We start from the raw sequence: 16,228 nt of genomic DNA on the forward strand, positions 1-16,228 counted from the left end.
CTGGGTATTGTGAAAGAAAGAAAGAACCTCTGGGTCATAATTATCCCATAGAATCTACTGCAGTTTAAATGCTTATGTTATCTGATTTGTAACAGCTTACCCACATACACAAGTTCAAAAACACTTCCAGCCATCACAGACACTAATCTAAGTGACACAGTGTTTGTTGTGAAGTTGAATAATTTCTTCTGAAAATTAAAGCATTATACACCAATGTACCCTCTCTATATAAGACCACTCATCACAGGCAACAGAGACGTCTGTCTCCCACATTTTGTTTGTGATTTTGTATTCTCTTTTACAATCCCATTAAGCAGGAGGAGCTGTAGGTTGTCACTTTGAGGAGTGACTACTTGCAGAGGTTTCTGCACTCTCCACCAAACCACAGTAATTTGGACCACTGCTCCAGAAAAAGAACATCCTGCATGCATGACCCCTTCCAGATGTGAGCACCTAAAATGCTCCACCTCTGCTGGGAGGAAAATCCCCCATCCACAGTACAGCTCATTGTAGGAGCTTCCTCCCCATTTTGCCTCCCTCACTGCAGGCTTTTACACCATCCACTGTGCTGAGCTGAAGCAGACAGACCTTTACTTGGGGGTCTGAAGCACCTGGAGACAAGGCAAGTACAACCCTTTTGGTTCTTATTAAGAGTTTTTTCCAAGACTATTACCTGACTGTACTTAGAAAATTAACAGTCAGAATTTTAAATAGCTTTTAGATTGAATCCAGTGTCACGTGAGCTTGCACAAAGCAGGTAACTCAGTGCCATGATACCACATGTTCTAGCTGGGCAGCAATAGTCCCCTCGACAAGAAGGAGAAATTTGTTTCTCCTCCTCTCCTTTAACTGGTCAAGTTGAAAGCATTCCATGGTTTATTTGAACCCATAGGCAACATTATTACAATATCCAGCCGGATGAGGACTTTGAGATACAATGACCAAGACATCAGATAGTGAAACTCACAGAATTCTTCCATATCAAGCTCTTCCACAGCATGAATGCCAGTTAGGTGAGCAATCCTGCCTTGAATTCTAGTCCTTTTGTACCCATTCACTTTCTCCACTCTCTCAATCATCTGCTGCTGACGATCAATCCAATACAGGTGATTCCCCAGCACAGTGAGTCCCATGGGCTGAAGAATGTTGGAGTCCTCCAGCGTCACGCGGTTGGCACCTGAGAGCAACAAAAACAAAGACTAGTTTTACACCAGTCAACTTCTAAGTTATTCCTTAAAAAAACGTCACAAAGCAATGTCCCAGCTAAAACCAAACCAAACCAAACCTTGTAGACAGTGAGCTACAAGGTCATTGACTTCATCTGTCTCTGCTGGCTCAGTCTCATCTCAGGTAAATGCTACCAGTGCCAAGTCTGGAGGGCAAACAGATACAACGTGGAACCTAGCTCATCCCTGCACAGCCTGGCTGGTCAGCCAGCCATGCTCAGCCCCACACTGACATCTCTGTGATGTGCAGCTGTGAGCACTCCCAAAAGCTGATACAGACTCAGCTCTTGGGCCAAAGGTTTACAGTGCACTCACACACGGAGCTGTACATTTTTTCTGGAACATATAAATGACAGGGAAATACAACCGCTTTAGTTTCACTGCCGTTACTCAAATAGAACATATTCATCATGCAAAGCAAGAGGCAAGGACCAAACCTTGTCACAGCCTATGTGACAACCACAAATACATGATCAAGAAAGAAAAGCTCTTAAAAAACCCAACTTTTTTTATTAGTAACCCACCAGAAAACCCAAACTTTAAACGACTCAATATGCTCCTAAAGAGGAACACTGTCAAATGCTCAGGCTCTCTGCTTTGTAAAAATGTGTGAAAATCTGCTTTAAGCCAGTGAGTAAAAAAGAGGTCAAGTAAAAATGCATTTATTATCAGTTTTCACTTTAATTACTTGCGTCTTCTTATGCAGTCTTCTACTGCATACTGCCCAACACTTACAGTCATTTAGTTATTGCTTGTATTATTCTTTTCTAGGGTGAGGATATTCCAAGTTATTCTATTATTCACTGAAACCATTCTGACCCTGTGTATGCCTGTGTAACTGGATATATTTGATTTAAAAAATTAAAACAAAATCATAACTTGTTGCTGCTTCTGGTCTCATAATTAATTTTGGAACTGTGACCTTATGTCTGCGTGTATATAAAAAATGTAAGTTTTTAGTATCTACACAAAATGAGATTATAGAATCCACATAATAAAAGTGCAATGAGAACTGAATTCAACTAATTTGCTGCATAAACTATGCAGAGCTCAGCCAAGCATGAGCAGGTTCTATTGGTTTTGCTGTTAGAAGAGCTTCAGAGGAGGGTCATGAAGATGAGCAGAGGGCTGGAGCACCTCTCCTATGAGAACAGGCTGAGAGAGCTGGGGTTGTGCAGCCTGGAGAAGAGAGGGCTTTGTGTAGACCTTAAAGGAGCCTTCTGTGATACTTAAAGGGAGCTTCTAAACAAGAGGGAGACTGACTTTCTGTATGGCCAGATAGTGATGGGACAAGGGGGAATGGTTTTAAACTAAAGGAATTTAAAACCAGCTTTAGGTCTAACTCAAACTGAAAAATTCCAGAACCTTGTAAAGAAAACTGTTAGATGGGTTTATAGTTCTCTCATCCCTCTCTGAAAGTTAAGCACTGGACATCTGAGGCTATTCCCTGATTTAGCAGGATGCCATTTTAATCACGGTACAGGGCAAACTTCAGGAATCTCCATAACCATGTCACCTCTACAAGTGACATGGAATAATAAAGCCACTAACTACCAGAATATCTAGACCAGTTTAATTGGCATGAAGGATGCTATACACAATTTTGGCCCCATTTATTCAGCAGCCTTAGTTTACACTAAAAACCTTTTCCTAACACATGCCCATTTTGCTCAGGAAACTATTTTCTCAAAAATAGTTTTTTCAAAAGTATTTTGCTCAGAAAATACTATTTTGAAGAAGTAATTCAAATCAACATCACTTTGGCTCTCAAATTTCTTCTGAAGTTGTGATGAAGACTGAAAAGCATTGTAAAAATAAAAATATGCTGCTAATTCATTTAAAAATCAACATCACAGTGAATCAAATTACAGTGAGCTCAACTGGATCAAATATAACCAGAGTTTTCTGGCTACAGATATATCTCTCTCTAGTTCATAGACATTGTTTTCTTTTAATCCTGTAGCCTCCCCCTGCTCTTGTATTACTTATAACTTCGATTCTTTGGCTGTGATTGGATATGGTTTCTATATAATTTTACCTGGTGCCTCTTCCATCTTCTCTCGGATACCACTCCAGCATACCTGCATAACATGAAGCCTTGCCATCTTGTAATTTTACTTTTAAATGTCTTCCTAGAGCACTTCTTTTATCACTAGAGAAGCCCCTCTCAAAATCTCTGATGCGTTTTGTGTTATGTGTCCCACTCTGTCACCTTTCCTTCTCAAATGTGGTTTGTTTCATAGGTCAGAGTCTTGTCTTCCTCTTATCTTCTTTTCTGCTACAAATTTTTGTAGGGTCTCTGATGCCTATCCTGGACTGAACAGCTTGTGGCTGCTCGGGCAGTTTGACAATACTCCCTTATTCAGCCTGGTAACTGATGAAAGACATGGGCTGCTCTACCTTCCCATCTGCAGCTTCTTTGTCTTTATCCTCTCCTTGGAAGAGTCTGAGTCAGTTTTAGGTGCTCAAAAGCAAGCTATCTTTGTAAAAAGGTGAGCAACCTTCTGCTGTTTAAGCTCATTGCTTCACTGCAACACAAGGGAAGGATGTGACTACATGGCAAGAAGAGTCACCAAAACTGGAGATTCACGCCTCTATGGCATGTACCAATCACTACAACAGCCCAGATTTCTATTCCTTCACACTTGTTCCCTTCTCTCTGCACTTTCTTTATAGGCTTCACTTCTTGATACATGGATGATGATGAGAGAACAAGTCATGAGACAGAAAGCAGGGCCATTGCATCCTCTCTTCTATTGCTCACCAGAGCAAATTTCTCCACTTCTTCAACACTATCAAGGGCTTTTAAAAGTCAGTGATGAACTCTCTAAGATCCATGAGGTGCTATTGCTTTGTATATGGAGTAATGCTTGATATTACTAATGTGGGAAAAGTGCAATGAGTTGGCATCTCTCCACTGTGTTGCAACAATGCTGTTTCAGATGAGTAGTCTTATCACCCAGATTAGAAAAACACCAAACATTGCCCTTTCTTCCGTTTGTTTTTTTCAAGCTACCTTGATTTACTAAGCTGTAAGCTCCAGAGAAAGAAAAATTGAAAAGTATGCAAAATTTTCAAACCACTCAGAAAAAAAAAAGGGGCACAGAGGAGGTTACTTAGGGGTTCCAAGACTAACAACACTTTCAGAACACACCAAAAGTCAAATGGCTGTCTTGGAGGGTGTCAATCACTACAGTCATGTCTACTCTAACTACATCAAAGATGGGAGCCTACCAGCAATTGCTGTCTGTGACTGCCTACACAGAACTGGCAGCGGTGGAGATCAAAGTCCCCGGGCTCAGCATCAAAGAGGGAACGACGTCCCGTACATGCTAACGCCGTGCTGCAAATGTTTCACTTCAGAGCACATACCTGACAGGTCACAGCTCTCAATGCGCTTCAGATCTGCATCCACCCAGAAAAGCTTTCCAAGCTTGTTGTCAACCACCAGCGCTACCGGTCGGATCAAGCCAGTTGTGAAAAGCACTTCCCTCTCCGTGCCATCCAGGGCTGCACGCTCAATCTTGGGAGCTCTCTCCTGCATGTTGGTGAAGTACATGTACCTGAGAACAGAGAGAGCACGCTGAGCTGGGGCTGCAGGGACAGGCCATTCCCCTCTGCACACAGGGTCGTGTAACCTGCTGTCAGAGGGAATGGTTTCACAGGCATGGCTGCCGTGACTGCTCCCAGGTGCAGAGATCCAGAACCAAACATCTGCTAACTGACACGCTCAGCCTGAAATTAGTAGGATTTCTCTCCAGGCCATAAAGTGCCTCAGCACTGCTGCACCAGCAGCACTACTCCTACATGGAGTTGGGGGTAGTAAGAGACCAGCACAGACCTTCTGCAGCTCTCCCTGGGTAAAGCTGTCCCCACTTACAAATCAAAGTCCAGAAGTTCTTTCTGACAAAAAAAACCCCATTAACACCACCTCCCCTCCTTCTAGGTAACTTTTCCATCTCAGCAAGTAAAATGTCCTACCAAACTTGAGACAAGATTACAGAAGAACAACTGAGGATGGCATGTTCCTGACATCTTAGTTCCATGAATTCTTTATGTCTGTCTAAGCCAGTTCAGTTGCAAATAAAAGCAGTCTCTGTCCTCCTCATGCATAGAGAAAAAAGGGTTTGTGCACCCCTACGATGAACTGAGACCTCTTTAAAGGAAAAGTCCACTATTTTTTCAGTGGTGAGTAACATGGGCAAACTCTCAAACAGCACAGGCTGCATTGCTGCACAGCCTCTCCTTATGGCACAAGGAGAGGAGGCAGCAGTCAGAACATGCACCCAAAGGAGGTGGAGGAAGGAATTTCTGTAATCATGGCAGAAGCCATTGAAGGTCACGCATTCAGCTCTCCCAGACAGTCACAGTATTTAACATACTGTCTTCCTCATTTTTCCTCCTTTAATTGTGAAACGGATTTAGCGTAAAATCACTTGAAAACCTGACCAGAAAAGTTGAGAGCTTTAGAGATCAACAAACCCAAACTCCCATTTTAATGGAGAAAGCAGATAAGCTTTTATAAATACAAACTATATCCAAGTGACTTAGTCCCAATAAGATTAGAATCTTTCCTCTAATCCCCCTCTCCCCACAACAGCTTTTGAACAGTGCAGAGTACACTGGTATAAAACACCAGTCTATAAACACTCCAGACAGAGTCTCTGGGTACTACTGTATCCACACATTTGTGAAATATTGTCATTCAACATCTGTCAAGCACATGGCAAGCCATTTAGCTGTAAACTGGGATTTAAGCATCTAACTTATTCAAGGGAACAGTAAAGCACCATCCATCTTTGACATCTAAGAAGGAAGCTACTAGCTACCAGAAGCAGAGAGAGTGTCTGTTGAATCTAACCAAAGCTGCTTTGCAGCAAAACAACATATTTTCCTCCCATGGGAAATCACTCTAGTGCATCCCACCTGTTTCAATTCATTTCAGAGGTTTTTAAGATGCACATTACATCAGAACTAACTTAAAAATGTATAGAACATAAGGGGTCCAAGTGTTTAAGCTTTATACTACTACATTAGCAGGAATAGTTTTATCAAATTCGAGGGTCCTTTCTTTACCCCTGGAAACATTTGTTTTATGATGACGAAACATTTATGACCCAGATTCTGAGGTGACACAGACTCTCTTGTTTTTGCTATCAGGTGGCAGGGCTGTGCATCCACACAGAGAACATTACAAGGTGGTTTTAATTTGCTGTCACCACCTGGGTCAGTGCCTCACACATGGCTGTGAGAAGAGGCAAAGGATGGAACAGGAAGAGAAAGCTGGATACCTCCAGGACCCAGAACTGCTTAAACAGTCAGCTACACCCTGAGCAAAACTCGAAACTTCTCTTTGCAGGAACAGACAGATGCAGCTCAGGAGTCCCAGGCACAGAGGGGTCCCCGCCCAGAGCGCTCGGCAGGAGGGGCAGGAGGGAGCTCACCCGCGCTCCGCGTTGACGACGATGGCCCGGGGCCGGTCGTGCTCGCCCCGCAGCACCATCCCGATGGATTCGCCGTTCAGCCGGTGCACGTTGACGGAGTTGGTGGCCTCGCAGGTCCAGTACAAGGTGTGGCTGTAGATATCAATGCTGAGGTCGTGGGGCTGCTTCTCCGGGTTCTGGCTTTGGTTCGGGGTGCTCATCACAGTGAACGGCTGCAAGACAACGCACGGGCAATGATTTCCAGCTATTACTCTGATGATTGACCGAAGAACACTGCACAGAAAGCATGGTTTACCTGCCTGATGCTCTAAAAACCCCTAAAACCCTAAAAACATTCAGTAATTCTCATATATAAACAGAATACCCATGAGTAAGTGCTGACAAGAGCAGTTGACAGTGATGATCCCTTGGTGTGGCAGATAGAAGAGAACGATGAAGCATAAAGTAAAAGCACACAAAAAGACCGAAACAAAACTATATACAAGATGTACACTTGCCTGGGTGCCATCATCTTTGGCTCTTTTTATAATATTCTGGCGTCCATCCACCCAGTAGATCAATTTATCTAAGGGATCGTAATCAATGGCCTTGACATTCCTCAGACCATGCATAGGTAGGATGATATCTGGGCTTTGCTGATCATCAGGTATCATCCTGCTGATGGCAGATTTCTGGCTAAATAACAGGAAACTGGCAGGGGCTGAAAAAAGCCAAAACAATGCATGAGAAAGCACAATTCCCAAAAATATATCTCCACAGAAGAAAGAGAATATTTAGAACAAAGTCACAAAGAGACACTAATATTTACAATGAAAATTAAATAACTCATAACTGAAGATTTTTGCTATAAAGTTGAGATGTTTCTTTCTATAGTTATAGAAGGAGATCAGGTTAAATCTGCAGGACCTGCTTTTCAAAAATTCACGCTTTCATTCAGTTTGCTACTATGCACACATTTTATATTCATGTGCCATTTTTACTAGAAACTTAAATTCCTATTAGACAACCAGTCCACTGGCAAGCTCAAAATATTACATGCAGGGAGAACACAAACTTTTATATATTTTAAGTGCATCTGCAAGTTGAGTAGACTACTTCAGAGTTAGACTGCTTTACTGAGTGTTATTTTAGCTGACTTTATCAAGCATGTAAGAGAAAAAGACATTTTTTGTTGGCAATTTCTTTTCCACCACCTACACAGGTAAGGAGTGGGAAAGCTTCACTCACACAGCTGAATCACCTAGAAAGCACTTCTGGTAAAACAAGAAAGACCAGACTTGACAGCACTGTCATTTCTAAGACCTGAAATACAAATCTTCATGCCTAGTACATGTCACAAAAATGGATATAAAATTCCAAACTCTGTCCTCATATTCAAAGAACACTTTTAAAATCAGAACCTTTGAAACACACTTGGGACCCCTTTCCTTTAGCACCTGGGAGCCACAAGCACTGAAAAACACAATTGCAAACAAAAAGGCTTACAACTGCAGTTCCTGCTGTTGGGATCCAAGGTGTAATGAGCAGCACAGCCACACCTAAATCCATTTGGGATGGCAAGGCACAAGTGACCACAATGGCCATTATTCTGCACACAATCATTCAAGCCGTCCTGACGAGAAGAATGGAAGACCAATATATCCATCACAAAATCCAGATGGCCCTGAATAAGGGTCCTGTTCTTCCCACTAGTCTTGTCTGCTCTTTCTATGCTGTGAAGATTCCAGTCTGTCCAGTAGATGTAGTCACTGTACTGGGTTAATCCAAATGGATGAGGTAGATCATCTGCTATGATTTCTCGTTCTTGTCCTGCAAAAACGAGGATAACCAACTAAAGGACAATTCCCATGGTATAAAATGAAGAGTGTGACTGGCATGCAGAAAAATATTTTTCTTCTTTTTAAAATAAAACCTCATTTTCCAAATCAGCATCATGGGATTCTTTATTAAGTAGTATTTGCTCAAGAGGTAACAAAAACAGTTGCATTCAAAAGCCCTACCTTGATACCCTCTTGCCTACAGAGCAATTTGAAATGATGCCAGTGTATTGTAATCTAAATAAATACTACTTCATATGTCTCACACTTATCAACCCAAATAGACATTGGAAAACATATCCCATAATACTATCAGCTCCAGTAATGATTTAGGCCAATAAAAAAGCCCATTAATATGCATGAAAGCAACAATAAACTTGAGATTCACAGAGAAACTGCTATGAGAAATAATGGTGCTTTACTCAAGAAACAAATCTTTTGCAGTGCAATTTAACATACAGCTATCCCAGGAGTTTAGGAAACCATTTGTTTGGCAGAAATCTCAATATTCCCACACTCAGCGGCTCAGTTAGCAACATTTACAACAGATTTAACACCTCCTAGAGCATGGTCTCTGACAGAGATGCATTACTGAAGTAGATAAAGTCTTACTGCAAACCACCTTCCTGAACATTTTCAAGCATAAACCTCTATGAATCTCTGCCATCAAATGAAGATGCAGTCTTTAGCAGCACCATCTCCTCCTGTCTCAAACATCCAATGCTAGACTCTATGGAACACCTCACTTTTCTTTCTCTGCCTTACTTTCCATTTCACCAAGACCTGGGAAAGAATAAAATAACCATAAACCAGAACATGAGGCCACTTCCTTACAAGCCACCAGATCTAAATACAGAGGCAACCTTCCTACGTAACTCTTATGCATCTAAATCCTCCAAGTTAGGGGTACAGATATCCTGACACTCTCAGATACTTCTTAGAGCAATTCTGATCCATAGTGATGAATTCAGGAGAAAGACTCTTTTGAAGGAAGCAGATAAGCTGTATAACTGAATTTTCATAATAGATGGAAGAAAAGCTCCCAAAAGTGTGATGGTTTTTCCCTGCTGTTTATAATGTCCAAGATTAAGCTGGAGCAGCATTCACTCATCCACTTCAGAGTGCTTTGCTCATCCCTTAACTGATGAGCCCACTTGTTGCAAGTCTACCTGAGTCTTTATAATCTGCTGACCACAAAGACATTGTACAACATAAAAGTGAATGGGCACAAGTCCCACAAAAGTGACAAAAGTGAGTGGGGCCTGATGGGATGCATCCCAGGGTCGTGAGGCAACTGGCTGACGAGGTTGGCAAGCCACTGTCCATCGTATTTGAAAAGCCATGAAGGTGACAGTGACTGGAAGACAGGGAAACACCACTCCTATTTTTATAAGGAGGGCCCAGAGAACTAGAGATCAGTGAGCCTCACCTCTGTGGCTGGGATGATCACAGAACAGATCATCCTAGAGGCAGTGCTAAGGCACGTGCAAGATGAAGGGAGGATGTGACACAGCCAGCACAGCTTCACTAAGGGCAAATCGAGCCTGACCACGGTGGTGGCATTCTCTGCTGGAATGACTTCAGAATCTCAGAATTCTGAAGATGTGCACACACAATCGCACCTTAAAGAAAACCCACCCTCTAAAAGTATCTTTTCATAGGAAAAAAAAAAAAAAACAACAAAAAAACTAGTTGCAGTGAAATTATGTATATTGTCAATCAGAGCACACCCCTTGTATGTATAAATGAAATTTCAATGGAAAACATGAGAATGTGTGAAGTTGTATCTGAAACACACTGCAGTAGCTGCACAATCTTCCAGCCTCCACAAAATGCAAGAAGTATTTTGGTTTAGAACTAATACAACTGGTCTGAGGTCAGAAATAAGAGATAGTACTTCAAGAGAATATTAGTGCCCAGGCTAAAATGTCAGGGATGATTTACAAGGAACCTGTAAGTTGTCCTCACGTTGAGAAGTTGGAGGCCATCTCTGCTTTGGTACAACGCAGACAGTTTCACACCAACAGAGAGAAATGACATCACACCACCATTATAAATCATCATACAGTTATTAATTTATGAAGGTTTTAAAAATTTTCTTATACACTTAACTGTCCATATCCTTTTATAAGAAAATATACACACAGATTTACTATCACTTATATTACTCAAATTTCATATTATTCAACTACTTTACTATGGCCAGCGCATATTTCTGTACTGGCTGGTGTAATATAACATTAGATTACCCAGCATATTTGATGACTCAATCATGCTTGTGTCTAAGTCAGTCCAGTAGAGCCTTTGGTCCACATAATCAATAGTGAGGTCATTGGCACGCCCCACTTTGTCCACCAAAGTGATGCTGTTTGTCCCGTCCATGTAGGCTCGAACGATCCTGGGCTTGCCTCCCCACTCAGTCCAGTACATGTATCTGCAATGAGAAGTGCATCAAAAACAGGACATCAGCCAGGTATAGCTGCATGCTTTGCCTTTCTAAATTTCTTTGCAGCACTTGGAAAAAAACCCAAAACACCCACATGGTTATGCACAGCATCACAATACTCCTTTTTTTAACACGAAGGCAGAATAGTATTTTTGACCATTTTAAATTTTTCATTGCAACCCATAGGATTGTGGAAGGTTTGCTGCCTTTCAAAGACTCTGAAGAAACAGAGTTGTGCCAAATAACTTGTTACATACAAGAACACCCACACAAAACAGAGTCCCTTACCCTTTGGTGGGATCAAGGGCCAGAGACCTTGGGTTGTCCAGGTCCTTCCACACAAGGACCTGCCTATACTGCCCATCCAGGCGGGCGACTTCGATGCGATTGGTTCCAGTATCTGCCCAGTAGAGGTTCTTGCCCATCCAGTCCACAGCCATTCCCTCAGGATAATCTAGCCCAAACTCAATCACGTGTTCAACAGAGCTCCCATTCATGAAAGCTCGGCTTATGGTCTGGAAAACAATGGTGTAAAAATATTACAGTGCTTATGGATACCCCTGTGAAATAAAAAGGAATAATTATAATGAAGTTTGGTGTACAAAAACAAATTAGTACCAAAAAATCCAGTCATTGTTATTTTTTAAAAAACTAATTTCTGTTGTCCTAAAATACAGAAATCCTCAGGAGAAAAACACCTGAATTTTCAGAAAGCTAGTGGATTCTGATGGACAAGACATCTGAAAAGGACATGATTTTCAGAAAGCAGTATGTAGCTGCAGATTCTTCCTTGACACCTCTCTCTCTCTTCTATTTGCACACAAGAAGCTGGTTTTAAAAAATTATTTAATTCCCTGTAATGTTTTAAGTCTCAGAAACGCATCTCAGTGGCATCTAAATTAAACTGTTTCTCACAATCAGCCACCTAGAGCACATCTACATCAGGGTACATCTACTGACCCCATCTACATTTTAGTTATGCACACTCATCAAAACAAGTCATAGGACAAGGACTGCACACATATCAATAAGTCACTGCTAACAGCACAGAAACAATCCCCAGGTAAACAGTAACTTCCAGGACCAAATACCCACCCTTGCTTATCAACACTGAGCAATCAGTCTACGTGCCTGCCAATATTTCAGCTATTGATTTCTCAATAACTTGGTACATGGATGTGTAAGGGTCAGAGACATTTTACACTTTTAAAGGTAAATGTCAAACCCTGAAATCATGTTGTGTAGTTTTTGAAAACGTGTCCTCTTATAACCAGAGGCACACAGAGACCAGGGACGTGGTGGGCACCGAAGGAAAGGGAGATCACTGTGAGCTCTGAAGTTATAATACCTCCTCCTAAGCAGCTAGATGTGGGGGACAAGGGGAATGACAACCCAGAGGTGCTGGAAGATACCTGGAATGAATGTGAAAATACAGTATGTTGGAAAATTCAGGAGGCAACAAACAACTAAAATGTTTTCCAGTCCTGGACAGAGTGAGACTGAGATCTACTCTCTGATGCAGCTGAAGTGATGTGCTTTCCAGCACAAATGGTTAAGATGTCCATAACTCCTGCTCTCCACGTGCTTGTGTGAGATTTATTTAGTAACTGTGTCTACTACTGCACTAGTTTATTACACTGGCACTCTTCCTGAAGGAACAGTATCCACAGCACAAACAGCACTGCTAACTCTGAAGCACAACTCTCATTAGTCCTCACAGAGAGTTTACAGAAACTGCCCGAGCCCTGCAGGCTCCAACAGAGAGCTTTGGGCACACTGGCAGGGAAACTCTGATTGATCTTGGAAAACCTATTAAGAGTCTAAATAGAATAATTTAGTTGCAGTGAAGTGAATCTGTTATTTTCTACCAAATACTTCGTTCACTTCAAACAGCCAAGTAACGCTGATGAAGAGCACAACCCTGACTTCAGCAGGCACCTGGATGTGCACCAAACATCACAGGAAATGTGTTCTGGGGAACACATTGAGATAGAACTGGGGGCAGGTGGGCCCTTTACACAGTGTGGAGGAGACTGGACAAGTTCCCAGGCTTTTTCTGCGCCAAGCTGAAGCCACAGACTAACAGCAAACACTCCAAAGTTCTCTTGTCAAATGTTAATACTGAATACAATCGTCTTCCAAGTCAAAGCTGGAAGAAGATAGAAAACTCAGGGGGCTGCTGAGCTCAATGTTTAAATTACTCTACTCTGACATCAAGTCAGCTTTTCTATAGCAGATACATATATGGATGCAACACATCCAACATCCAAGATTCAGGCTTCAGCACGAGCAGACATCGCTCTGGATTTTTATTTGAAGCAGGAAGATGCCTGTCACCCTACTGTGCATTCAGCAACGCAACTGTCTTCATCTCCAAGGGTCTCCTTGGATGCAATTCAATGACAACACTGGCAACTGCAGGACAGATCATGTAACAGAGACCTTTGTTAGATCAAAGTGACTGCTCTGTGGCTTTATATTCAAGGAATTCACACGTCAGTAATACCTTCAAACTAACATCAGTCCAATAGATTCTGTTATCAGAGACATCAAAATCCAGAGCAGATGCTTCCTTGACTCCAGTAAGAGGGATAGCAACATCATTATTATTGGTTTCAAGGGAAATCCTATGAATTGCTGCTCTGCTTGTGAAAACTAAGAAGGCTTCAGGAATGATGCAAGTCTTCATGTCACTCAACAGCTCAAGGCCGATGGGACAGGCACACCTGGCCTCCTGGGGTGTAAAGAAACACAGATGGCTGCAGCCTCCATTGTTCTCTGCGCATGAATTAGTTCCTTTGAAAGAAATAAACAAACAAAACAACAAACCAGAACAGATATTAGTGCATTGAATTAGTTCCCTAAAAAAACCCCAAAAAACCCAACAACTAAAACAAAACACATATTAGTGCATTGTGAAGGTAAAAGGGAAAGGGGAGCACAGGAGGTTCAGCAAAAACAGAGTATAATTTTCCAAAATAATTTAACATTATGAGTTGTCATCAGGGAATACTTTTTAAAAAAAAAAAAAAAAGGGGCACTCCAAGTAGATTCTCCCTGTCTACCCAGGATTACCAGGATTACAAAGCTGGACCAATCCCTTCTATTGTACAAATACCATCTACAAACAGATCTTTCTTGTCTCCACAAAGATTAAATTTGTTCACTGAAGACAGATAATTAATTAGCTACTTTTCACCAAGTACTCCATCTTTGTATCTCTTTGAAACCGCCAGCTTTTACAAATGTTCAGTGATACAAAAGGGTGAGAAAAGAGCTGGGTAATCGCAGTTCTTTCCCACCTGTTTAATTTAAAGCTGAGAAGGGTCATTAGCAGAAGCAGTTCCAACAAGATCACGACAATCTCACACTTATTTTTTCATGTGATGGGGATGGAATGTGTAGGGGAAAGTAAGGACCAGCACATAAATGAGTGCCTCTCTCCATCTGCTGGAACCAAGGATTTAGGTATTTTAAGTATGTAACTACACACACAAAAGAAATTCTCAAAAGATCAGTCTCAACCAGGTTCTTTTCATTTTCCCTCTTTTAGGGCATATGTATTTCAGACTGATGCCGTTATTCCATTGTGACTCTTCTCAGTAATTTTAACAGCTGACTAATGGATCTGTTTATTGCTATGCCCAAATTCCAGTGTTCCAGGTAGCTGGAAAATCTGTGGTGCACTGAAGCCAGGGGGTCTGTGACATTTGCTGCACAGTGCCAGCAGAGGACCTCAAACACCAGCTCCACCTTTCAGAGATGCAATGGAAGCACATGGAGATCCAGCTGCTGATACTTTGCTAGGGGCAAGTTTTAGTTGTTAAGATTGAGGTAGAAGTGAGGTGTTAAGAGTTAATATTTAAGTGCCACATGCTTTGGGGCAGCCTTGTAATGGTGGCTGACTGTGCCTATACCACCCAACAGTGCAAAGCATTCTGCTAACATCATGGGACTTTGCTCTGGAAGGAAAGAGCAGCAGGAAATAAGAGCATTGCTGTGAGAATAATGATTCCTGTAGCATAGAGCAATAAAATCCTCATAAAAATTCAAAGAGTGTAGCTAAAGCTGTGGAAGATTTATGTCACTAAAATCTGGAAGCAACTTCTTTTGCAACACTGTATTTTCCCAACTTTAGAAACAATAGGTGTCAATTTCCTTTCAAACCCATCAGATCACAGTTATTCTCATTACAAGTGATCAACAGCTGCTTAATGAAAGCAAGGCCATATAAAGACTCCTACAGACCCATGCTATGTTGCCCATGCTTACCAAATGCCTTGGTGACACTCGTTGCCTTAAGGCCCATTAAATCTGGCAGCTGATCAATAATGATGTCTCTGCTGGCCTTTATCTTGTGAACTCTTTCAATGCTTCTTCTCTGCCAGTCAGTCCAGTAGATGTAGTCCCCCAGCAGTGTGAACCCAAATATATGTGGAAGCTTGTCTTCTAAGAGGGTTTTCCTCATTGTTCCGTCAACATTTATGACCTGTGGGATGCCCAAAAACAAAAAGGAAAAAATAATCTTCTCTAATGTGGGTACAATTAAAACAGCAATACCAATTGTGATTTGAATAGCTACTGCTATGCAAGTAGCTCTTGATATTCCCAGCATGTCCTTTCCATGATCTGTGATTGAGATTTTAAATAGCCTCCTCTTTGCTATTATTTGGAAATTGTTTATTCAGACTCATATGAAACCTGTACCTTGTAGGTGATTATGCTCCCTTCACCGTGCAGGGCTTCTATTTTCTTGTGATTTAATTTCTTTTAAATTTCTAAGTGTTTGAGCAATAAAAAATTTTTATTACACAAATTCATTACACAAATATTGCAATATTTGTAGTGTAATATTTGTAACTCTTGCAATATTTGTAACTATCGTAGTGTAATAGTAAACCATTAAATGCCTAAGTTCTGTCAGTCAAAATCAACCCTCACTTTTACCACAATTTTAATAGAGTTGTAAGGCTCTGTTCACATACAATAAACAGCAGAAGCATCTAAAATTAATTTTTTTAACATGACCAATGACATTTACCACATCTTTCTAAACTAGCATGTGAATTTCAGTACGTTCATGCATACATTTCAGTAAGTTTATTTTAAATCCAAATAAATTTACAAATTAAATCTCCACTTTAAAACCTTGCAATACAGATTTGTGAAAACAGTATGCATTTTACTTTGATTTGCCATAAATCAAAGTAATTTCCCCAAGCTGAGCCTGTTTTGCCTATGACAAATAACTGCCTATAACTGCTGAGTGATCTCTCCCTTCCTTATCTTGATCCA

The 16,228-nt window shown here is 41.3% G+C and overlaps 1 protein-coding gene across 2 annotated transcripts in view; it reads right to left on the reverse strand.

Moving 5' to 3' along the window:
- Window positions 1–16,228, reverse strand: part of LRP5 (LDL receptor related protein 5) — a 127,359-nt gene that overhangs the window by 13,196 nt on the left and 97,935 nt on the right. For both annotated transcript variants that reach the window (XM_084207651.1, XM_084207652.1), the window contains 9 exons: window positions 15,206–15,422; window positions 13,440–13,729; window positions 11,222–11,448; window positions 10,737–10,921; window positions 8,156–8,479; window positions 7,168–7,370; window positions 6,671–6,882; window positions 4,599–4,789; window positions 968–1,177 (listed from right to left, as the gene is read on the reverse strand). In XM_084207651.1, the coding sequence (XP_084063777.1) occupies window positions 968–1,177; window positions 4,599–4,789; window positions 6,671–6,882; window positions 7,168–7,370; window positions 8,156–8,479; window positions 10,737–10,921; window positions 11,222–11,448; window positions 13,440–13,729; window positions 15,206–15,422 (2,059 nt within the window). The remainder of the gene's footprint in view (window positions 1–967; window positions 1,178–4,598; window positions 4,790–6,670; window positions 6,883–7,167; window positions 7,371–8,155; window positions 8,480–10,736; window positions 10,922–11,221; window positions 11,449–13,439; window positions 13,730–15,205; window positions 15,423–16,228) is intronic.

This window comes from Fringilla coelebs (assembly GCF_963513975.1).
Source record: "Fringilla coelebs genome assembly, chromosome: 6".
Taxonomy (NCBI): domain Eukaryota; kingdom Metazoa; phylum Chordata; class Aves; order Passeriformes; family Fringillidae; genus Fringilla; species Fringilla coelebs.